At 45.4% G+C, this 24,964-nt stretch overlaps 1 protein-coding gene and 1 pseudogene across 6 annotated transcripts in view; one reads left to right on the top strand and one right to left on the bottom strand.

The window, feature by feature from the left end:
- The window catches only part of LOC147890804 (histone-lysine N-methyltransferase CLF-like), a 97,544-nt gene that overhangs the window by 60,086 nt on the left and 12,494 nt on the right, over window positions 1–24,964 (bottom strand). For 4 of the 6 annotated variants that reach the window (XM_087389355.1, XM_087389357.1, XM_087389358.1 and 1 more), the window contains 2 exons: window positions 23,399–23,542; window positions 23,223–23,287 (listed from right to left, as the gene is read on the bottom strand). In XM_087389355.1, the coding sequence (XP_087245481.1) occupies window positions 23,223–23,287; window positions 23,399–23,438 (105 nt within the window). In that variant the 5' untranslated portion in view covers window positions 23,439–23,542. The remainder of the gene's footprint in view (window positions 1–23,222; window positions 23,288–23,398; window positions 23,543–24,964) is intronic. The other 2 variants (XM_087389359.1, XM_087389356.1) reach the window with 1 other exon arrangement.
- On the top strand, window positions 442–1,693 carry LOC147890805 (uncharacterized; annotated as a pseudogene).

Here is a 24,964-nt window from a genome sequence, read left to right as displayed (position 1 = left end):
AGCTAGTCATTTCCTAATCACTTAGAAATTCTCAAATTTTCATGTAAAAAACTTGACCTGCAAAATTGGGACAGAATCTGCAATTGGGGGATTTGATTATAATCTCCGAATTCAGGACTGTTCTATGATTAAATACCCCTAGAGAATCTTTCCATTCAGATTTTCATTGGACATTGAGGAAAATTTGATATAAAGTTGAGGAAATAGGAGCATAGCCTTTTTTTTCCTAACGGCTCCCAGCAAGCACTACTTCTAATTCCAGGAGCGGTAAGTACCTTGGGTGAGCGACATTATTCGCAAGCCTTCTAGTATGGTGAAGTTTGTCACTAAGTGGCCCAAAATGCTGAGCTCTTGAACTCTTGAAGCCATCGAAAACTCGCTTTGCATACATGTTCATCGTGGTGGAGAGATTGATCCAAGTGCGGCCAGGCTTGTTACGCACTATTGTGTCCCGTGAGTGGTTTGCATGGGAAGATAAAGACTAGCCAAAATCTCTCTCTTTTGCTCGCATAGTTACACACCCAACTTGGTGGGCCGAGGCTGATGCACTTGTGAAGACAATTCAGCCTATTTATAGGTTCTCCGACTCACTGACATGGAGGGAAGCACCATTGGGCTGCTTTACGAGTTCATGGATAAGATTGGAGAGGCTCTTGATGCTGGAACATTCTTATCTACTGAGAGGTTCTTTGCATATGTATGCTTTGAATGTTGAATTGTTTTTTAGCATTTTTTATTTTATCATGATGACAGATGTGACACTTACTAGCATGTTATTCAACTTGTGTCATATGCAGAATTCAGGATATTAGAGAGATATGGAACCAAGGACAGGATTGGTTCCATAGGCCAATCCATGCGGTGGCACACATCTTGCATCCCCTATGGAGAACTGAGCAGCAATACCTCAATCAAAGAGCTCGAGGAAGGATGGAGCTCTTAGATCAGCAAGTTGATGGATGGGGATGTGCAGGTGACGAGACAACTAGAGGATGAGCTTCTCATCTATCAAAATAGCACCCAAATGTTTGGACACCAGACAACATTGATGCGGGAGACACAATTGCAGCCTGTGTCTTGGTGGGAGAAATATGGCATTGGCACTCTAAATTTGGTAAGTACCAAGTACTATGTACCATGCAAATTCAATGAGAAGTTGGAAGTATGTGACCTGTCTCTTGCTTTTGCATCCACTTCACACCTCAATTAATATTCCATGTTGAATCTTATTCTCTCTTTTTTTGCAGAGACGCATTGCCATGCAAGTTCTCTCACAAGATTGTAGTTCAGGTTCGTGTGAGAGAAACGGGAGCACATGGGCTCTATTCCACACTAAGAAGAGGGATAGATTATCTACAACACAACTAAAGAGGCTTGTTTTCTGCCATTGCAACCTGCGATTGGTGGAGCAGAAGGCAACCCCATTGAGCCTCAGCAAGTCTATCCCGATAAAATTGACATTAAAAAGACCCGGGACATTCCTGGCATCCCTCATGAGGAGAGGGATATCTACTCCATGTTATATGAGGAGCTTATGGCTCCAGGTTGTATCACTCAATTCCGCACACAGGATAGTACTAGTGCAGCTCCACATCCAGAGGAAGACTCTGAGGTGTATGAGGATTCAGCCAGTGGTATAGAGCATGAGGATAAAAATGCTGAGGAGGCTGAGGAGGAGGATGTTCAGAACTAGGAGTATTAGAGTCTGCTTAGTATTATCTAGATAGAGTCTAGACTCTAGACCATCTAGTAGTTTGAACTCTGAACTTTGAAGTCTAGACGAGCTAGCAGTATTTTCATTTTTGTGTGAGGTTTGTGTTGGAAAGGTCACCTCCCCGTGATCCATCTGTAAGCCCCCATATGAGGAGAGCATGGGGGAGGTAGACCAGGGGATACTGGGGCTGCCACATGGGCAGCACACAGAAAGGGCAGAGGCGCCACATGGGCAGCACACAGTCTGCCATGTGGGCAGCTGTCAAAACAGGAATCCATGGGCCTGCAAAAGAGGCGCACAGGTGGCGGCATAGGCAGGCTGAAGGCGCCTGCGTGGCAGGCTGTCTGGCAGAGGAGATGGCGCAGAAGGGCGGGCCAGACCAGCAGATTGGGTCGGCCACATGGAGGCCAGGTGGAGCAGCAAATGGGGCTGCTAGTGGGCAGTGGCATGCCTTATATAGGGCTGGGCCCTTGCCTAGATTGGAGGGCCAAAGGCCCTAGAAGTGTGGGCCAAAGGGCCCTGGTTTTAGAGCCCTTAAAGGGCTGGACCAGCAGCAGACTGGTCGGCCAGTATGAAGCTGACTGGTCGGTTTTTTATGACAGGCCCCTAGGCCTCTAAAAGGAGGGCCTCCAGCCCTCATAAATCATCATCTGGAGCAGCAGATCAGCACCTATAGGACCTACATCCAGGAGGTGTATAGGAGGCTAGAGAGCTGCAGACAAGCTGAGTTAGGGCTGCACACCTAGGCTGACATCCAGGGCAGCAAGGTGTAGAGATCAAGGCACGGTGACCAAGTCTACAGAAGCTCGACAAGGAGCACGCGGGCTCGAGTCTGGAGATAGCCGGCAGATAGGAGAAGTACCTTGTGGTAAGATCAGAGGACCACACCATTAGTGGGACTCTAGATCTATCTCTTGTGTATTGTGTCCATAGCTTTGGACGGAAATATATTATTTTGGTGTCTTCTATATCTGGCTGGTTCAGTGTCTATTGATGAGTCTGCACATCTATGTGATGCACATTAAGTAAAGAAGTTTGTGATTCCACACCCCACACGCACACTGTGTGAGCTCCTGGGCAATACTATCAGGCTTCCGCTGTGCGTACCCTCTGTTGGGTCATTTCTAACATGGTATCAAAGCCCAAGTAGGAGGCTCACAGGTGTGGGAGCCTGAAGGCAGGGACCTTGCTGAAGGATGACCCTGATTCAGAAGCTCTAGGGAATCGACTTCCACGACTGGAGGATTGTACCCCTGCGAAAAGGAGGGTGACTCAAGTTCAGTCAGGTGCGTTCAGAGTTCTGGTCTACTGAAATTGAGTTTGGTTGACTTTGTTGTGTGGTATAAATAGCAGAGATGTCGATCTCAACAGCCTCTTCAGCCCCTACTCTCCCTTCCTCCTCCCCCAGTTTTCTCTCATTCAATATCCCTAACTTTGGAGAGTTTGGGAAACCCAACGCGACCAACTACCCGATCTGGAAAGTGAAGATCCGGAGTCATCTAGTGGCTCAAAAGTTGTGGAAGCTGACCACGGGAGTGGAGGCGAAGCCAGAGGATATGGTGGACAGGCAAGAGGAGATAGTCATGGCAGTAGATAGAGAGGAGCGCCGAAGCTTGGTAAGACAGAGATGTCCATGCCCTGGCATTAATTATAGGGACTACGGCGGGGTCTGTTCTTCCACATATCCAGATGGCCGAGACGTCAGTAGAGACGTGGGTCACTCTGAAGGATCTATACGAGACGGACAACACCTCCCGGATTTTGCTTCTTCGGCATCAATTCTACAATCTTGATATGGAAGAAGGAGATACGATCCATAGCCACTTGACGAAGGTCAAGGTGGTGAGGGATCAACTGTCAACAGTTGGTCAGAAGACAGACTCATGCCATTTAGCCTTGATGGTACTAAGGAGACTACCTCAGAGTTTCAAGAGCTTTGTTACGATCGTGACAGCAGGACAAAGGACCAAACCTCTAACATTTGAGGAGTTGGGTCCATTACTGCTATAGAAGGAAGCTCGAGAGAAGCTCTACAACGAGGACAAAGACAAGGCGATGCTGGCAAAGGATTACGCTGGCAAAGGAAAGGGCAAGCCTAGCGATGGCAAGTCTAAGAAAGACAACTCTGACGACGAGGAGACTTCTAAGAGGAAGCAGAAGTTGAAGTGCTTCTACTATGATACACCAGGACATTTTGCAAAGGACTGCAGAAAGAAAAAGGCGGATCAAAAAACAAAAAGGAGTCCTGACTCAGATTCAGAGGGAGAGGCCAAAGCAAATGTGGTTATCAAAGAGTTGTTCCTGGTGACATCACGGAGTGTTACCGAGGTCAGATATGTTGACCAAGAAATAACAGTGAGAATATCTGACATAGAGATATGGGTCGACGAGGAGTTAGATGCCTTTGTGAAGGTGAAGGACAGCATGGAGCACTTGGTACCTTCCAGGTGCGTGGCTGTTGACACTAACACGAGGGTGGATTCCATGGAAAGCCCTGAGGTCTCATGGTCAGATGGATGCTGTACTTCAGAAGGGGACAGTAAAGGATTACACAGGCTCTTGGTGAGTGCCTCATTGAGGTACAGGGTTTGCTTTCAGAGCAAACACACAGGCAATACAACAGTCTGGTATGTACTTAATATTTTGCATTTGAGCCTTTATAGCATGTTGTGGAGAGACTCTGCTCTTCATTTGTTTCAAGTGATATGAGATTGGAAGGAATTGGCCTTCTTCGAGCGCAAAAGGGAAAGTATTGGTGCTTCTTCAAATCTCGGACGTAGATTGCTAGAAGGTGATGGACAAAAAGTACTGAAGCCAGAAGAGTACCTGCTTGAGAACTCAGCGAGAGTTCATGGTCCAGGTTATCTGGAAATATTCATTGGTTGCGGACCTTGCCAAAGGAAGGACGGGTTGAAACACACCCTCAAAGCATGGTGCCTCGAAGACTCCAGGTTGTTCACTCATTATGAGGGGGACAACTGGAAGATCGTGACGGCTGGATTGCTCAAGTTCAAAGGCGGTAACGTGACTGAAGGAGGTGGTGCCAGGAGGTGCTACCAAAGATGGACCTGTGTACCAGGATGGTGTGTGGAAGCGGCACCTATTACGGCAATTATATTTCAGATATATCTTGCTTTGGACATTATTATTTTAGTCAAGTGTGACTATGGCAAAGCACTCCATAGGAGCACACCGGACGCGGCGGGGGTCATAGTGGATACTTTGTGTGGTTAGTTGGGGACGCCTGACTAGCTTGTGTTTTGCCATGCTAGATGGTTGGTATTGTGGGCGATTCCATGTTAATACTGATGTCGCTAGTGTTATTGGTGTTGTGCTTGATTATTGTGCTTTGAGCGCGGTTATATTGGGATCGGTTGATTCGGTGATTCGTTCAATCGATTGTTAATAACTAATGTAATTGGCGGCTTGAGTACAAGTGATGGAACTCATAGCAAGGATTGGAGTTAGTGCGAGGGTACCGATTGAGGTGTCACACAGCGCATTATATATGGCCATGGGCCAATTTTGTACTTGCTTTATTATTGCAAGTTTGAGCAATATATTTTGTAATGGACATAATTCATTTTTGGGTCCTAAGATGGCTATGTAAAGCAAATCCCTCATTTTGGAAGAGAGGGATAATTTTGGCTCCTTGGTGCTTTTATGAAATATCATAAATACTCTAGATGAGAAAGCGTGAGCCACTCATCTAGGGGGGGGAGATTGTACCCAGTCTGCTGTCGTTTTCGTGGTGTGATTGTGTTGTTCTTCTCCAATTGATTAAGTGGTGAATTTGTGTGTGAAAAGAAATACCTTTTGGTTTCAGTGGTATCAGAGCTTTGGTCACGCTCTTGTGAAGGAATTAAAGAGAATCTCCTTTGCGTGGAAATCGAAAGAAAGATAAGTCCTATGGAGTGGAGGATTCAAGAGGACCACCTGAGTGTGTGCAAAATCACAGCTTGTGGGGAGAGGAAGCTTATATTGAAGGATGTGCCCACGATGCCACGGGTGTGTTTTTGTAATCCCGTTCAAGCTCGCTCATGTACCCGCTGCCGTGCGAATTTTGAAGACACCTCCCGGTCCTCAAAGCTCATAGTGCGCAGACTCCAAAGACCAGACGCCCATCATAGGCATGCATTAAAGCCGCCTTGGCCGACGTGTACTCTGCTAGGCCTAGCCTTCACCCAAGGTTTCAACCCACGCGATGTGCGCCCGTTGTAGACTCTTCAGGAGTCTCTTCTCTGTGACACTACAGCTCTTCCTTCTACTCAGCCAGCCGCCTGCAGTTTTTCGACCCGCGTGCTCTCTTGGGCTCTGAATTCCAAAATCCAAAGTACTGAAGGAGGCAGCCTCTGGCCCTCTGCCATTGTGAACAGCAATCCGCAGACAATGGCACTGGGCAGACTCGATAGCGCCGTACCGCCTCCTCTATGTTGGGAAACTCCCTCTGCACGCGCTTCAATCTTTATGGATATCTGCCGGGTCTGAACTCTGCCTGCTTGCAATATTTCGGCCTTGGACTGCAAAATTCTGAAGTCTGAACGGAAGAACTGAAGCAGGCCCTTTGCCATCGCGGACAGCAATCACAGAAGCCCCATCAACTCTTGGTCTCCGTGTCCTACTCTTCAATCTGCACGCTCGCTGTCTCTGCCCCCATCTGCAGCTCTGAGAATTGACACGCAACATTCTCAAGTCAAAGGACTCCTTTGACTTGCTACAAAGCAAGGATAAAGAACCCCAAGGTTCAAAGGCCCTTATTTTAAAAAAAAGAAAAGAGGAAATTCAGTAAGCTACGAGGCTCAATAAGGCGATCGGAGCTCAACAAGGCGAAGACCCCAGCCAAATATGAACGCTTGAATCAAGAAGGCGATTGGAACCACGAAAATCACCGTGTAATTAATTGAAGATTGGTCGAGCACATAGACGACTACGAGCGACATCATCGGTCACATATCTCCCACTCTAGTCCTTTCTAGCTCCGATCAAAGAGCGAGATAAATGATTTCTTTGCTTTATATTTCATACACTTAGTATCTTCCGCCATCCGTTGTCTTACCATACACTTGAATCACATTTCTATTTCATCCGTTTAATTCTCATACACTTATTATCCTTATTTCCCTCCGTTCTGCTTTATTTGTATTTATCGCATTATCATGGCGCATCAGCCACAACCACCCACGCTCCAAGAGCAGTTAGACGCACTTCAGGCACAGTTCGCCGATGAGCGTGAGCATAGGGAGAGATTGGAAAAGAAAATCAATGGTAAGAAAAGGAAGAGGCATTCATCTGACGATGATTCCGACAATGATCCTATTATCAGGACAGTCAAAGCCACACTGAGAGCACATAATTCGAGAAAGGAGAGTAAGATAAGTAGAAAAGCTTTCTCATTTCAAAATTTCGCTAGAAAGAAAGAAGCACACACTGTCTCGTCTTGGATTAGTCAACTAGATGATTATTTTTCAAGGGAGAAATTCTCTGAAAAAAATAAGATTAAATGTGCTGCAAATCATTTAGTAGAGAGTGCTGCACTTTGGTAGAACATCACTACGCACAGTAAAAGGCGACCAAAATCTTGGAAGTCTTTTCAAAAGCTCATCAAGAGAGACTTCCTTCCCTCACATTTCAAAGCAAAAGCCAAACAACAATTGGATACTTTCACGCAATTCGATAAGGAAATGATCTCCACATATACCGACAGATTTTGGCAAACACGTTGATCCAATTACAGTCCTTAGAGAAAGTTAATAAGCGAGATCAACGCAAGAAGTATGTGGCAGGTCTAAAATCTAAGTTGAGAGCCGAGATTAACATGTTTCATCCTCGCTCACTGAACTCTGCGATTTCTCTTGCAATGAATTGTGAGAGGAAGAATGGGACCCCAAAGGAAGGGAAAGATATGGAACGGCATGTACCCTTCCATTAGAATAAGAGATTTGATAAAAAGCCCTTCTTTAAATCTAAAAATGGTTTTATTCCACAGAAGACGGATTCTTCTTCGAAGCCGAACGATGGAAATTTTCCTAAGAAAGATATAAGGTGTTTCAGGTGCAACAAGGTGGGACACATAGCCACTGAATGTCCCAAAAGAAAGAAGACCCCAACGGCGAAAGTACACATGATCGACGACGAAGCAACCAAGCAAGAGGGAGGTAAGTATAATTGTCATGCTCTTCTAAAAATAAAAGGTTTCATTAATGGCAAAGAGGTTGTTATTCTGCATGATGATGATTGTAGTACACATGATTTCATTTTGGAAAGAGCCTTAGCAAAGCTAAACCTAGAGTCTTTCCCATCTAACTATAAGGTCAAAGCTGCTTTTACCAAGACAAAGTACAATTGCACTAGAGAAGTCAAGAATCTTGAAATCTCAATCAAACCCTACAAGGATACACGAGACTTTCTAGTGGCACCCCTACAGGGAGTGGACATCATCTTAGGAATGCCATGGAAGCATCAATATAATCCTAAGATAGATTACGATTCACATCAGATGTGAATTGAGAAGGACAGACAAGAAATATGTCTGAAAAGCTCAATGAAACCTGAGATCAGTCCTTTACTCAACCACACACAAGCCAAAAGAGCAATTAGAAAACGTGAGAAGACATATCTAATTTTGGTGAATACGGTAACGGCTACTCAGCCAAACACTAAGCCTACACACCAAAAGTTTCTTTCTCAATTTTCTGATTGTTTCTTAGAGGATTTCTGATTGTACATAAATCCTGAAAAGAGTAGTTTCTTTCAAGATCAGATAGAGTATTTGGGTCACATTGTATCCGCCGCCAATGGGATTCGAGTAGATCCAAAGAAGATTGAGTGCATAGTCACATGGCCTAAGCCCTGAGATATACATGAATTAAGATCATTCTTGGGTTTGTGTAGCTTTTACAGAAAGTTTGTCAAGAATTTCGCATACATAGCACATCCATTGACAGACATTCTTAGAAAAGCTAAACATTTCTTATGGACCGAGCGTCAAGATAAATCTTTTACAGCTTTGAAAGAAGCTCTCACACAAGCTCCTGTGTCGCAACTACCCAATTTCTCTAGACCATTCTTTGTAGTTGTAACCGATGCTAATGGATATGGAATTGGAGCCGTGCTTATGCAGGATGGACATCCAATAGCATATGAGAGCCAAAAAATTAAAACCAGCGGAATCATCCTGTCTATGAAGAGGCTCCATTGATTGTTGATGAAGAAGAAATTCTAGAACTTGAATGCATCATTGATCATCAACAGATCTCGCATCCGAAAAGGAAATGTCTATACTAAATACTTGCTCAAATTTAAGAATCATCCGAGAGATGATGCTCAGTGGATGCCTGAGCGGTTTTTTCCAACTTTTCCAGACCTCATTAGTTCCTATAATCAAACACGCAATTGAGGTTAGTTGCAATCCAAGCAAGTGGGATGTTACAGAAATTATATTTCTGATATATCTTGCTTGGGACATTATTATTTTAGTCAAGTGTGACTATGGCAAAGTACTCCATAGGAGTGCACCGGACGTGGCGGGCGTCCTAATGGATACTTTGTGTGGTTAGTTGGGGACGCCTGACTAGCTTGTGTTTGGCCATGCTAGATGGTCGGTATTGTGAGTGATTCCATGTTAATACTGATGTCGATAGTGTTATTGGTGTTGTGCTTGATTATTGTTCTTTGAGCACGGTTATGTTGGGATCGGTTGATTCGGTGATTCGTTTAATCGATTGTTAATAACTAATGTAATTGGCGGCTTGAGTACAGGTGATGGAACTCATAGCGAGGATTGGAGTTAGTGCGAAGGTACCGATTGAGGTGTCGCACAGCACATTATATATGGCCATGGGCCAATTTTGTACTTGCTTTATTATTGCAAGTTTAAGCAATATATTTTGTAATGGACATAATTCATTTTTGGCCCTATGATGGCTATGTAAAGCAAATCCCTCATTTTGGAAGAGAGGGATAATTTTGTCTCCTTGGTGCTTTTATGAAATATCATAAATACTCTAGAAGAGGAAGCGTGAGCCACTCATCTAGGGGGGGGATATTGTACCCAGTCTGCTGTCGTTTTCATGGTGTGATTGTGTTGTTCTTCTCCAATTGATTAAGTTGGTGAATTTGTGTGTGAAAAGAAATACCTTTTGGTTTCAGAACCAGACCTAGTGGAGTAGGAGCCATTGGATGAAAAGCCATGAGAAGATTTTGACACCGAAATGTTCTAGAGGACTATGACCAGGGAGTTACTGGAGCATCGTCATCAACGTGTTGGCATTGGGCCGAGATGTGTCGGTGAGAAGGGGTGTTGGAAAGGTCACCTCCCCATCTATAAGCCCCCATATGAGGAGAGCATGGGGGAGGTAGACCAAGGGATACTGGAGCTGCCACATAGGCAGCACATAGTCTGCCATGTGGGCAGCTGTCAAAACAGGAATCCATGGGCCTGCAAAAGAGGCACACCGGTGGCGCCATAGGCAGGCTGAGGGCGCCTGCGTGGCAGGCTGTCTGTGTCATGACAAGAGAAATGATTATTTAGTTAATTAATAGTCATTAGAACTTTATTATTGTTAGGCGCCAATTTGATGGTGCGGTTATATGTTTGTATTTATGATAGATCAAGCGGTGTAAATAGTACCGCCAAAACTATGTAACATTGGCTAATGATTATTAATAAAGATGTGTGCACACGTGTCTAGGTCCTAGGGGCAATAGGAAAGGGAAAGGGTGCATTAGAGTGCATTGAATGGTAGGTGCATGGGTCATAGGCTAAGGGTAGGTGTGAATGGGAAGATGGAACTTGAGTGATCTCAAGGGACATTAATGAAAGGGTATCACCCTTTCATTGTGAATCTCACGTAGCATTCTTTCTACCACATTGCATTCATCCGTCATCTCTCTCCCACCTTGCATGTAGGTTGAAAAAGAAACAAGTACTCTCACGAGGGCGCTCTTCCCCATTGGAGGGCCAATCGGCATTCAAATTCTGCATGCATTGCACACATTTGCATTTTCGAAAAGCGTGAATCTTCACATTTGGTATCAGAGCGGCGACGATCCACGAGCGGGACGAGAAGAGGGCGACAGTTGTGAAAGACGGAAGTCGCAAGAGAGGTTGGCGGAAAAGGATCACGATCGAACGATCTCGAGGTTCTGAGACAAGGGGGGTTTTTCTGAAAAATTTTGGCCTTCAACGGCGAACGGCGAACGGGGTGTTCTCTTTTGCGCCCCCCCCCCCCCCCCCCCCCAATGTGAATGTACCCTTAAACCGTGAGAAAAAGGGATTCCCGTTCTACCCAACCGGAAGTCGGATCGGAATAAGATTTTAAGGGAGTGATCCACCCATCAAGTAACCCCTATAATGGTATCTAGAGCTCCAATCCGCTCAAAACAAGTAGCCCAAACGGAGCGTACCAGTTTACAGCAGAAATACAAGAAGAAAAGCTTCAAAGAGAAGGGAAAGGAGGTCATTTTAAGTGTTTTCTCAACACAAACGAAGCGGGAGTCGGATAAGTACCACCACCTCTACAACACTTGAAGTTTGCTGTAAAATAAACCTTCTTTTTTGAAATTACAGCAAGACATTTTCTCTCTTGTATTAATAAAAGGAAAGAATGGAAGGGGAAGGGACATATAACAATGAACTTATTCCTTTTCCTCCATTACCCCAAGGAGAGAGAGAAAGAACACCTTCACCCCCTCTTGAAGAGGATGGATTAGGTGAGAGTTATACACATCTTGAGTATGATAACCCACAAATAGATTTACAGCAGTCTCTCCTTCAAGAACCTACTGATAGGGAGTTCTCCTTTCGTAATGAAAGAAGAAATGAGACCAGCCAAGAACAAGGTGATGAGTTCACGCCTTTAACTCAAAACCCAATACACATGGATTCTAATCCAAGTGCAAGAGGAAGAGAGGAGACTCCTGTTGATAAGCTGGTTTTCCAGCTTAGCAATATGATTGAGCAGTCCATTATGACAAGATTAGGGACTAAGAGGACTTTAAACTTCGGGGATGAAGAGTTGAGTAACCCTTCTAAGAGGTCCAAATTCCAACCGCGAGAGAGAATTGAGTTTCCCATATATGATGGGGCAAGGGAGGCTGACAAAATCCTCAATTGGATTCGTCATTTTGAGCTATACTTTGCCCATCAAGACAAGACCGAGCAAGAGAAGCTTGCTCTTGCCACATTGCATCTGCAAGGGGGCCGAGAGGAGCTCACAAACTCGACCATCTCACGACGCGACCTTCACCCCGCCCGCTGCTGCCCCCGCCCCTCGCGCTGCCTAGGCTCCGCCCTGCCACTCCCACCCTTCTCTCCCCGCGCCCTCTCCTCGCACCTTGGTCGCCGCCTTGCTCGCCTTGCTGCAAGCCCCCTCCGCTGGCTGAGTGCTCCCGCCTGCTGACTGGCTGCCCCCCCTGCTCCGGTTCAGCCTTGAGCCTCTCCTGGATGGCGCATCCCCAGCCTTGGCCTGCTTGTTGGTGGCTTCCTTCCCGTGGCAGTGTGGTCTTCCAGGCTGGTCTTTTGCACCCTTCTCCCTCTCCGTGGAGTAGAAAGCGTCTGGGTTGGGGGTGTTCGGGCATTTGGAGGTGTCGAGCCACTTGTGGCATGGGGCCTTGCACTTCTTCGGAGGGGAGTATCTTCGGCTTCAGCCGTCTCCCTTGCCCTGGCGGTCCTCCACATTTGCACCTTCACAGCAGCAGTAGGTTCATCTTTCAGGAAGCGTCTCTCCCTTCCCGGTGGCATTTCTTTGGCGGGAGGAGGTTTGCCCTGCACTCTCCTGCTCTTCCGGAGTTAGAGTTCTCCTCGCAGCTTTGCCCTGGCGACATCGGCCATGGCCATCCCCCAGCCGTCCAGTTCGTGCCTCTCCGTGGTGGTGGTTGTGCTGCCCTCGTCCCATCAGCATCTCCTAGTCGCGAGTGGTGCACTGGAGCTGGAAAGACCTGGCCCTTGGACAACAACCCAGAGGGGTCGCGTCGGCTGGTGGCCTCCTTGCTTGGGTCTCCAAGCTTCTCAAGACTCAGAGTTTTTCTCGAAGATTCTTTTTCCACAGGGCGGCGGCCCTTGACTCTTTCCTCAGGGATCCCTTCTCCTTTGGCTCTACTTCTTCTTGTCGTACCAGGAGGCTCCCCATGTGGGTTGAGGCCTGCAGGTGCGTGGAGCGGGCTACTGGAGTGCGGACTCGCCCCCCGTCAGGTGGTGGTTGCTCATGCTGGCAGGTCTCTTCCTATTGGCACCCTCGGGCGGGCACGATGGACGGGAGCTCAGCGGAGGAGGGATCCATACATGCTTGGATTACGAGTATCTCCAGGATTCACTTCATCAGGGATTATTGGTCGGCCTCGATTGCTCGATGGTGACTCAGAGGAGTCATATCAGTTGATGGTTCACTGTCTCGAAGACTTTCTAGTACTTCCAGGATTCACTTCATCAGGGATCCGTAGCTTTTTTGGTTTTGCGGTTTACTGGTTTTCAGAAGACCCAGACTAGGGCTTTTGTTTTGACAGCATTTTGTAACAGTTTTATGCTTAGCCCTGTGTGGCTTGTAGTTTCGCAGGTGGGAGTTATCCCTGTGCTCCAGCATTGCTGTTGAGTCTCTTGTATTCCTTGTCTCGAAGTAATATAATTAGCCCTTCTTTTTGTGGAAAAAAAAAACATTGCATCTGCAGAAGGATGCTCTAATGTGGTGGTCCTTGTCACAAACAGGAAAAGAGCCTATTCATGAATGGGCTAAATTTGTGGAGCAACTAAAAACCACTTTCATGCCACCGAGGCATGAAGAGAACCTAACCTTTCGTTGGGAGAGGTTTAGGCAGTTCGATAATGAGAGTAATGCAGATTTTACAGCCAGATTTTGGAAACTCTCTCTAGAGTTACCCGAAAAGAGTGAGGAAGATAGGAGAAAGAAGTATTTAGCAGCTTTAAGCCCAAAAGTAAGGTACGAGGTTGAAATGTTTAACCCGACCACGCTTAAGGACCTCACTAAGCTGGCTGAAATAGCCGAGAGAAAATTGAATCCTCGTAAACCCTTCAATAAGGAGTATGGGTCATCATCTAAGACCAATAATATACCCACTTTTAGGAAACCAAACCGGTTTAAGAATAATAAAGGGAAGGGTAAAGCTCTTGTAAGGAATGTGAATAGCCAATCACGTCCTGGATGGGTGCCATTTCCTTCTATGACAAACGAAGAGAAGAGGAAGTTGATTAAGGAAGGAAAATGTTTCGGTTGTAAGAAACATAAGCCAGGGCACGTATGGCATAAGTGTCCCGTTCTCTTGGCTAAGATTGCCAAGACGAATTCAGTAAAAGGGAAAGCCAAGGCATCCAAGCAGGAGGGTGAGGCTTCTACCTTGTCACCCTCGAAATCTACTGTGACTATTGAGCCAATAGTGAATGCTGTCCATTCAGCCAATATCTTTGGGCCTCATGATCTTTTTAAGGTGTATGGATTCGTGAATGGACAGAGAATAGTGGTTCTCCTAGATGATGGATGTAATTATGACTTAGTAAGTGATAGATTGGCAAAATTACTCCATCTTAAACTAGAACCTATAAAAAACATGTCGCTTTCAGGAGCTTTTAGGGGACACAATGAAGAAGACACATCCATAGTACGAAATATTCCTTTTCGTATACAAAAATATAGAGATCGAAGGGATTTTCTAGTAGCCCCTTTACAAGACGTTGACATGATACTAGGTAAACCATGGCGGTATGATTTTAACCCTGCTATTCATCCTCATACTCATCATTGTTGCTTTGTACATAAGGATGAAAACATAAGCATCGTAGGGGATCGGGACGTGTATACAATTCCATTGATTACTCCTACCCAAGCCAAAAGATTGGTAAAAAGAGGGGTAGATTGTAATCTTGTGTATATACGGGATTCACGAGATCTTCATATCTCAAAAGAAGATCGGAAGAGAAATGAGTTCCTTAGAGCTTATGAGGATCGATTTTCAAGAGATGACTCATTCGAATTGCCCATGGAGAGAGAAGATGATCATGCCATAGACTTAGAGCCAGGAGCTTCCCCTCCATGTAGAGCCCCATATAGGATGAACAGGATAGAAATGGAGGAGGTAGAAAAACAAATTGAAGATCTGTTGCAAAAAGGCCTGATTCGACCAAGCAGTTCTCCATTTGGAGCACCTGTATTATTGGTTAAGAAGAAGGATGAATCATATCGTATGTGTATAGATTACCGTGCTTTGAATAAACTTACGATTAAGAACCGGTATCCGATTCCAAGAGTGGATGATTTATTGGATATGCTTAAAGGTGCTAAAGTTTTTAGCAAATTGGATTTGAAATCTGGCTATCATCAACTTCGTATGAAAGCTGGGCATGAACATAAGACAGCTTTTCGCACTCTCACTGGACATTATGAGTTTTTGGTCATGCCTTTTGGCCTAACTAATGCTCCAGCCACTTTTAGTAGGCTGATGAGAAGGGTTTTGCGACCCTACTTGGGAAAATTTGTCATAGTCTTTTTTGATGACATTTTAGTATTCAGCCAGAATGAGGAAAAGCATAAGGATCACCTTGCTAAGGTGATGGAGCTCCTAAGGAAGGATCGATTGTTCCTAAATATCAAGAAGAGTGAGTTCTTCAAGACAGAAATAGAGTATTTGGGACACATTGTGTCTGCCGAGGGAATTCGGGTTGACCCTAAAAAGGTCAAGGCCATAATTGAATGGCCAATACCCAAAAACTTACATGAGCTGAGATCCTTCCTAGGGATGTGTAGTTATTATCGCAGATTCATTAAGAATTTTGCACGTCTTGCTTCCCCACTAACAGATTTGTTGAAGAAGCATTCCTTGTATGAGTGGGGAGAGGTTCACCAAGTAGCTTTTGAGGAGCTTAAGAGAACATTAGTGACTGCACCAGTGTTAACACTTCCGGACATGGACAAAGAGTTCTTTGTTGTATGTACGGATGCTAGTGGTACCTCGATTGGGGCAGTGTTGATGCAAGGAGAAAACTTCAAGGGGCTGAATTGAAATATATCACGTATGAGAAGGAGTTATTGGCAGTCATTCATGCTCTAAAGTTATGGAAGCATTATTTATATGGTTCTGCTTTCAAGATTAAGACTGACCATCAAAGTATCAAGCACTTGTTCTCTCAACCCATTGTCTCTTCAAGACAAATCAAATGGGCTGAATATATTCAATCCTTTGGGCAACCAAATATCGAATATCAGCCAGGAAAGGAGAATTTAGTAGCTGATGCTTTGAGTAGACGGCCCCAAGTTAATCACGTTTCTGTGATTAAGGAGAAATCATTAGGAGCAATGGTTGAAGCTTATCCTTTAGATGAGGACTTCGCTGACATTTATGGGAAGATTCAACGTAATGAGGTTGGGGATTTAGAGGCTTATTCCATCGTGGATGGATACTTATTTTTGGGACGTGCCATATGTGTACCCAAAACATTTCGGTATCTAGTCATGAGTGAGTTACATGCGAGTCCATATTCTGGACATAGAGGTATTAGAGGAACCATTGACAATATTGAGAGATACTTCCATTGGCCTAAACTTCGCAAAGAAGTTTCGACCTTTGTTCAACAATGTGACGTATGTCAGCGCATTAAATCTGACACAAGTAAGACTGTTGGTCTTTTGCAGCCTTCCTTCGGAAAGGTGGGAACACATTACAATGGATTTTGTGTCTGGTTTCCCCAAGGTTGGTCAGTTTGAGCAGATTTTCACTGTTATAGATAGGCTGAGTAAACAAGCTCATTTTATTCCCTGTAAAAAAGAGTTGTCTGCTCCTGAAACAGCAAGGTTATTCATTGGGGAAATCTTCAGGTTACATGGGTTACCAAAATCCATTGTATCCGATAATGATGGCCGTTTCATTAGCAACTTTTGGACAGCTCTATTAGAGAATCTCGGAACCAAACTGAAATTTACTACAGCCTTCCATCCTCAAGGAGATGGACAAAGTGAGAATGCCAATCAAACCATAATTACTTTACTTCGAGCTTATGTCCATGACCAACCTAGAAGGTGGCCAAAGTTCTTACCCATGTTAGAGTTTGCTTATAATAACACTGTACATACTTCCACCAAGAAAGCCCCATTTGAAATCATCTATGGGCAATGTTTACCCACTCCAATAACACACTTGGGGGAGCGAATTTTTGCTGCTGACCAGTTTGCTGAGGATATGTCACAGGTTATTGAGCAGGTAAAAGAACATATTAAGAAGGCCCAGGTTCAACAATCCAAGGCAGCCAATAAAAAAAGAAAAGAAGTTTATTACAAGGAGGATGATTGGGTTTTATAGTCAGTGAGAGGAAGTACCAAACATGTCAAGCTAGCACCGAAGTTTTATGGTCCATTTCAGATTTCAGCAGCTTTATATCCAGAAGAAGGATCCTGAGCGTATGAGCTGAAGTTACCAGCCCACTGGCGTATGAAGAACATCTTTCATGTGAGCAATTTGAAGAGATACCGTGGCGATACTTCTGCGTTTTTGGATACTCAGCAGCAGCAAGAACCTGAACTTGAAAATGGGACTGAAGTTCTTACTCCGGAACAGATCGTATACCATAAAGAAGAGTACTCATGGAAAGAAGAGATATATGTATTTACTGAAGTTTAAAAACCAGCCAGCTAGTGATGCACAATGGATGGAAGAAGAGTTCTTTACAGATTTTCCACAGATACTCGCAGATTACAAAGAGGCGATGCAATGGCAGAAGTAACAAGAGAAAGTGCACATAAGAGGAAGAGACAAGCAATAATCCAGAAGAGGACTTCTGCTCATTCAAGCAGGAGGGAGTGTCATGACAAGAGAAATGATTATTTAGTTAATTAATAGTCATTAGAACTTTATTATTGTTAGGCGCGCCAATTTGATGGTGCGGTTATATGTTTGTATTTATGATAGATCAAGCGGTGTAAATAGTACCGCCAAAACTATGTAACATTGGCCAATGATTATTAATAAAGATGTGTGCACACGTGTCTAGGTCCTAGGGGCAATAGGAAAGGGAAAGGGTGCATTAGAGTGCATTGAATGGTAGGTGCATGGGTCATAGGCTAAGGGTAGGTGTAAATGGGAAGATGGAACTTGAGTGATCTCAAGGGACATTAATGAAAGGGTATCACCCTTTCATTGTGAATCTCACGTAGCATTCTTTCTACCACATTGCATTCATCCGTCATCTCTCTCCCACCTTGCATGTAGGTCGAAAAAGAAACAAGTACTCTCACGAGGGCGCTCTTCCCCATTGGAGGGCCAATCGGCATTCAAATTCTGCATGCATTGCACACATTTGCATTTTCGAAAAGCGTGGATCTTCACAGTCTGGCAGAGGAGATGGCGCAGAAGGGCGGGCCAGACCAGCAGATTGGGTCGGCCACATGGAGGCCAGGTGGAGCAGCAAATGGGGCTGCTAGTGGGCAGTGGCATGCCTTATATAGGGCTGGGGCCTTGCCTAGATTGGAGGGCCAAAGGCCCTAGAAGTGTGGGCCAAAGGGCCCTGGTTTTAGAGCCCTTAAAGGGCTGGATCAGCAGCAGACTGGTCGGCCAGTATGAAGCTGACTGGTCAGTTTTTTATGACAGGCCCCTAGGCCTCTAAAAGGAGGGCCTTCAGCCCTCATAAATCATCATCTGGAGCAGCAGAGCCTCAGCATACTAGAGCAGCAGATCAGCACCTATAGGGCCTACATCCAAGAGGTGTATAGGAGGCTGGAGAGCTGCAGACGAGCTGAGTTAGAGCTGCACGCCTAGGCTGACATCCAGGGCAGCAAGGTGTAGAGATCAAGGCACGGTGACCAAGTCTACAGAAGCTCGACAAGGAGCATGCAGGCTCGAGTCTAGAGATAGCCGGCGGATAGGAGAAGTACCTTGTGGTAAGATCAGAGGACCACCCCATTGGTGGGACTCTGGATCTATCTCTTTTGTATTGTGTCCATAGCTTTGCACGGAAATATATTATTTTGGTGTCTTCTATATCTGGCTGGGTCAAAATGTGATGCACATTAAGTAAAGAAGTTTGTGATTCCACACCCCACACGCACACTGTGTGAGCTCCTGGGCAATACTATCAGTCTTCCGCTATGCGTACCCTCTATTGGGTCATTTCTAACAGTTTGTTTAGAGACAAGCAGTGAACTATGAAGTTTCAAGTTGAACTTTGAACTTTAAAGTTTGAGTATGTACTTAGTAAGTTACTACTATGACTCATGGAGTCATGAACTCCTGGACCTGGTGATGTTTTTCTTTTTAATGAAAGACTCATGGCTGTGTATTTTCAATTTTGTGTTGTGAATAGGAAATTTTTATTGAAATTTGGATGGCTATTGAATGGTATCTAGGTCATTGGTGGTAGCATGTAACATGCAATTTCAATCAAGTAACATGTGTGCACATTATGTGCTGGGAAAAAAATGTTTTTCCCTCACTTGTGTATGAAACTTTGTTGAAACGTTTCCCAAAAATATGAAACTCCTAAAAACTATTTGAAACCCGTTTCAAATCAGACATCTCTGAAACGCCTGGTAACTATGCTCCAAACTTCTTCATATCAGAAGGAACCATCTTCGTAACTATAGTACACTGCTTTATTTATAATGCTGGCCTAAATGCCTTGGCTACTGTTGTACTGTTCAACTCCCAGAGTGCTCTCTTGCTCTCTTTCACTTTAGTTTTCTTGTTTTCTCTTTAACTAACATCTGTTTGTGATCTAGAAGCTCCTTTCTTGATTGCAAATCTCCTAGAGGCAGCCTAGAGCAGTGCCAAATCCCTGCAACAGTATTTTCACAGCAAGACAAGACAAGAGGCTGGGTAACAATTTGCAGCATCAGAACACCTTCTAGAAGAAATGCAATTGGGTTTTTCCTTCCTGGTGCTCAGCAGTGCTAACATTGTAGGGCACTCCTGCTTGCAAATTCCGATCTATGTTTGCTCTTTCTTCTTCCAGGCCTAATGATTTCCTGAAAACTCTCTCATATTCCGCTTCAGTCCTAGTATTTACATATTTCCAAGCTCTAGACAAACCACAAGGTAATTGCGATTTATGTTTTTATCCAGTTCTTGAACCATAATTTGATTTCAAGCTTCTTTTCTCAGTTCAGAATTTCTATTTTCATCTGTAAGCACTCTTGAAGGTGATTTTACATATTCCTAACCTACTTTCTCCAATCTCAAAGAACTCTAGCTATGTAACTAGAATACCTCACCTTACGCAGCCCTACATCCGAACATCATGGATTTTTTGAGCCAAGGGGAGCTCCTCCTTGTTGGAGACTTCAACGCCAGGACATGTACGTGGCGGGTACAGATTCTTGATTTTCAAGATGATCTGTTTTATTGCCTAGTGTTGATCTAGATGAGGCAGAGATATCCTGAGTATCTACAGATAGGCAAGCCCTGAGCACCTTACATGCACTCTTTCTTGGACATGGGTAGGTTAAACGACCTTATCATTTATGGTCTAGACCACTAAACCTCCTCGGGAGGATTCATTTGCTCTCCCCCCTAGGGAGGCTCCAACGTAGTTGGCTACCTCATGGGATACCATGCCTTTGCCCCTGACTTCTCCATCTCCCGGCGGCTGCCGTACATGCCTGCGTCACACTATTGTACAACTCAGCCGCCCGTACAAGTCTACGCCGTACTGCTCTAGCCATACAATTGTGCCAACGTACAACGTATCTGCTCATCCGTACAACGCACTTGCCGTACAATCCGCCATACAGCATACATGCCGTACAATTTTCCGTACAGCTTGCGTACGTTGTACGAACAAGACGTTTTTGAGCGACTATACGTACCTGTACCGTACCAGCTCTTGTTGCCTGCCATACATCCCACGTTGACTGTCCGTACAATGCTCCTGCTCTGTACTTGTGGGACAGGTGTGGGTGTTTTTGTTTTGTGTGGGCATTGCAAAGGGTATTGGTTTTTGTAGGAAAAATTTTGCAGGCGGATTGGCCAAGAAATTGGAGCTTTTGCAGGAGAATTGCTATTTGGGTGAAATTTGGGGCTTCTAGTGAATTTGCCCCAATTTCAACTCAATTTCAGCTCAAAATTCGGGGCTTTTCGCTTTGCACTGCAATTTCTTGCATTTTTTGGGCTTTCAGGCCATTAGCCGGCTTTTGGCATTCGGATGCAATTTGGCAATGTACAAGCATTTTGGGATGTTGCAGGAAGTTTTGGACTCATTTTCAGTGACATTGTAGACATTGGCAAGTTTTGCAATGTTATTTTGGCATTTTTGGGCATTTGCAGGATTTTTGGGTGCATTCAGAGCCTTTGCTAGGCTAAGACAGCAAGCTATCTTTTGTTTTTCGACACCCAATCTCTCGTATTTGGGGCTTTTGGACACTTTGCAGGTATCTTGCAGGAACACTTGGCAGAGATACAGTGGGTTTATGCTTCTGTCTTGTTCCATTCAAAGCCATTGATTGGCTGTGTTTTTTGGGAGTTAACAACTTGCATTGACATCCCAACACGGATTTTAGTGAGCACCTTCATTCCCAGAAAGGGGATTCTGTTTTGTGCATTTGCTGCAATTTTTTGGCATCAGAATGACTATGTCTTCGGTGTCCTCTCGCAAGAGGACAAGTTGGATGGTACCAACTACTCCTTATGGAGTTTTATGGTACGCAACATCTTGCTTAGTAGACATCTTTGGGAGTATGTCAATGGAGATGAAGCAAGGCCAGATTTTGTGGCTACACCTATCACTCCTACAGCTGGAGGCAGGGGTAGAGGTCAAAATGCAGCACAAGTAATTGGAGCAGCTACTACTCCAGTGGCTCCTACAACAGAGCAGAAAAGATGGGACTCTAGGGATGCACAAGCTCTATCTGTGATTTCTCTTCCTGTCAAGAGGTTCATTATCCCTCACATTTGGTCATGCAAGACCTCAAAGGTAGCTTGGGAGATATTAGAGAGTATGTTCGTAGCAAGAAATAATGCCAGAGTTTCCTTCCTGAAGAGAGAGCTATCTCATACGCATATGGATGAGGGAGATTCCATGAATACTCACCTCACAAAGCTTCAGGATTTGAGGGCGCAGTTGCTGAATATTGATGAAGTTATTCCGCTCTGAATTCTCTTCCTGAGTCCTATCTTGGTGTCCACACCTCGCTGAATTTGTCATTGAGGGGAGGCAGCAATCCTCTCTCTTTTCACGAGTTGGTAGGACTTCTGTTGCAGGAAGTTTGCCAGCCTGGGACTGATCACTACCACCACAACACTAATCACTACTGGATGCTCTCTCTCTATTAGACCCTCTTATCCATTCTCAGCCACCCAGTGGACTTAGTTCCTTAGACAACATACAAAGGACTGCCATAATGATACCGCACTGCAGATTTTTCCTCCTCCATAGGGGTTCAGATATTTAGTATTGATGTTTGTGTTTGTATTCGTCTTGGGTGCATATGCCCACTTAGTGGCTGCACCCATTCAGCTCATTGTACTTGGTTTTTTCAGTCTCATAGACCCTTCGGTCCTTCGGAGACTTTATTTAACTCCCCTTCCTCTTGTGCTGTTGTGTTGTTGCGCATCATCCACCCCCTGCTTTGCGACTGCCTGCTGCTTACCCCTTCGCACTGCCTATTACCTGAGCCTCTGCCTCAGTTCTCTCTCCCTCTACTCCAATGATGCTGCTGCCCCTCCAGCTTTGCCCCTGCCTTTGTTTCTTCATTGCTGTTGTTGGCACCTCTGCCTCAGCCTCTCCATTGCCTGGCAACCTTGCCCCATACTCTATGGTCAGTTGGGTGCCTGGAAGCCGGGATAAGTGGACTTTCTCCCCTCCACTTGTCTTGACCTTGAACAGCTTTCTTGGACCAACAGCCCAAACGGACCTACACATTCACTCAATGAGAGGAAAAGGAAAGAAACGATAGGTTACAAACAGCATACAAGGAAGACACAGTGAGGGGTTAAAACAAGAAAATAAGGGAATAAGTGGCAATCAAGGGACAGAGGTAGATGCCCAAGCAAGAGAAGCGTCAGGAGGACCAAAGGGGAACAAAAGGAAGGAGGGAAAAGAAAGGGATGGGGGAGTAAAAGATGCTGCAAGAAAAAGGAAGAGGAAGGTGAGGAAAGGCTGCAACAGTTATTCATCAAGGGAAGAACATGACCACATCAGCAAGGTCCTGTACATGTCCTTCTATGTCTTATGTGTTGCTAGCCTGAACTATAAAAAAGGAATCTCTGTCTATACCTTCAAATAGTTCACCCTATGCTCACTGACTGCCCTTGGCATCATCTGAATTATCCAAAGTTAAATATTACTTCATATAATAAGACTGGTGATCCAAAAGTAGTTCATATAATAAGACTGGTGATCCAAAAGTAGTCACTCTGCACTCAGTATGTACTATAAAGGCCAGTTATCAAAAAATAAGTATCTTTCTCTACTCATTATCTACAATCAAGACTGGCATCTGTAAAGCAGGTGATCCAAAATTAGTTATTCGTCTCCATGCAGTAAATACAATCCAATGCAGTGGGAATTCTAGAAGCAAACCTGTGAATGATGGTCCCCAAAAGTATCGCTTTTCTTTTCTACCAGGCCCACTTTTGTCTCCCTCCCTGTAGACAAGGCAACCTTAATCTCACAAACAAAGCAAAAAAGACAAGAAAATGACAGAGAAATCTTCATGATGGGTACATGATGGGTGTATCACACAAATAGGCATGTACCACTAATGGAAGCATCCTTCTTGTCCTTGGCCTTCTTCATTTTTTCTTTCTTCTCCCTCCTTTGATTCACTCTGCCATCAGCTCCATTTTCACCTACCTTTATTATTAATTCTTCATATCCAAGTGCTCATAGACCTGAGGTCCCTACAAGAGGATGTAAGGAGTGAGATGCAGAAAGTAAGCATTCTCAGTTGTCTAAAACCTAGAGATAGCTAAGCACTCCTTCAAAACATCATTACTAAGTGCACTGAGAGTTCCATTTGAGTAAGCTTAACCTTTTGAATACACTGAACTCACCTAGGTCCCACTCTACCTCTGTCAAGGAACGGCCCTCCCATATCCAGAGTCTCCAATCCTGGTCCTGCATAATCAGGGGGTCTATATGCCACGTTTTCCCTTGCAGCCCTACAATGCGAAGGCGCTGCCAAGGAAGCTCGGGGTCAATCACGGCCTCTCTGCTTTGTAGGCGGCTATCATCGGCGACGGAGAAGAAGTGGATCGAGGAGTGCGAGAAAAGGCCTTCAACCACCAAAGGAATGCCTCGTGGAGTGAACTATCCTAGCCACCTCTCATCTCCCGGGAAGAGCTGTCCGGTGACCATGGGAATCCTCCAACCTGCAGGAATGGCAGCATCGATCTCCGCTCGCCGAGCTTGGATCCCACGTGCCGTACCTACTACTGCTGCCAGCTCGCCTGGGCTCAGCTGGCTGTAGACGTCCCTCCAAACCCGGAGCGAGCGCGCGGGCCCACGTGCCCAAAGCGCCCAAGGGATACGGGATCTCTCTCCAAGCTGGCGACCTGTATCATCTGTCACCTGGCTGCTCCAGATCAGGGGCTGTCTGTCTATCTCCTCTCGGCAGCTAGGGGGAACCTAGGAGAGGCTGTGTCGCAACTTCCTCCAGACCGAGACAAGGCTACGGAGGAAGGGGGAACGGGGCTAAGTCAATGGGGCAGAAGTGAAGATCCACCAGATAGATGGCTGCCAAACACCCCCTCTCTAGGGGGTACACGTGCTGAGACCATGCTGAAGCAAGAGCTTCCACGTCTGCCCTCCTCAGGTCAGGACCACGGATGACTAACTTGCCAAGTAGTGCCTGACTCTGCAGTTCTGGATCTATGATGCCAAGGCCGCCCTCTCTCTGGGGGAGAATCACCGTCTGCCAGGCGACCCTAGCTCTGGTGGTGCCAGAACCATCTGAACCAAACTAGAGGAAGTTCCGCACCAGTCTCCTCAACTGGGCTACACATGATCTCGAGAAACACCAGCAAGAGGCCACATACCAAGCAGTGGCAAGAAGGACCTGGTTGACCACAAGGGCCTTGCCTGCCAAGGATAGCCGAGCCGTGCTCCAGAAAGCAAGCTTCCGTCGTATGGAGGCTAGGACCGGCAAGAACTGCTGAGCCGGCGTGATGTCCAGGCCTACCTGGAATCCCAGGTAACGTGTCGTCTGTCCTCTAGGGATCCAGCAAAACCCCAGGAAAATACCCCACTGTGAGCTGGCTCCCGGATCCGTAAGAAAACCAACTGACTTATGCCAGTTGATTTTCGCCCCAGCGGCAAGGCAA

This window comes from Dipteris shenzhenensis, chromosome 18 (genome assembly GCF_047967505.1).
Source record: "Dipteris shenzhenensis isolate YYH24624 ecotype China chromosome 18, Dip_SZ_1.0, whole genome shotgun sequence".
NCBI classification, from domain to species: domain Eukaryota; kingdom Viridiplantae; phylum Streptophyta; class Polypodiopsida; order Gleicheniales; family Dipteridaceae; genus Dipteris; species Dipteris shenzhenensis.
Note: the sequence above shows the minus strand (reverse complement) of the source record. Positions and strands in the feature narration are given on the sequence as shown.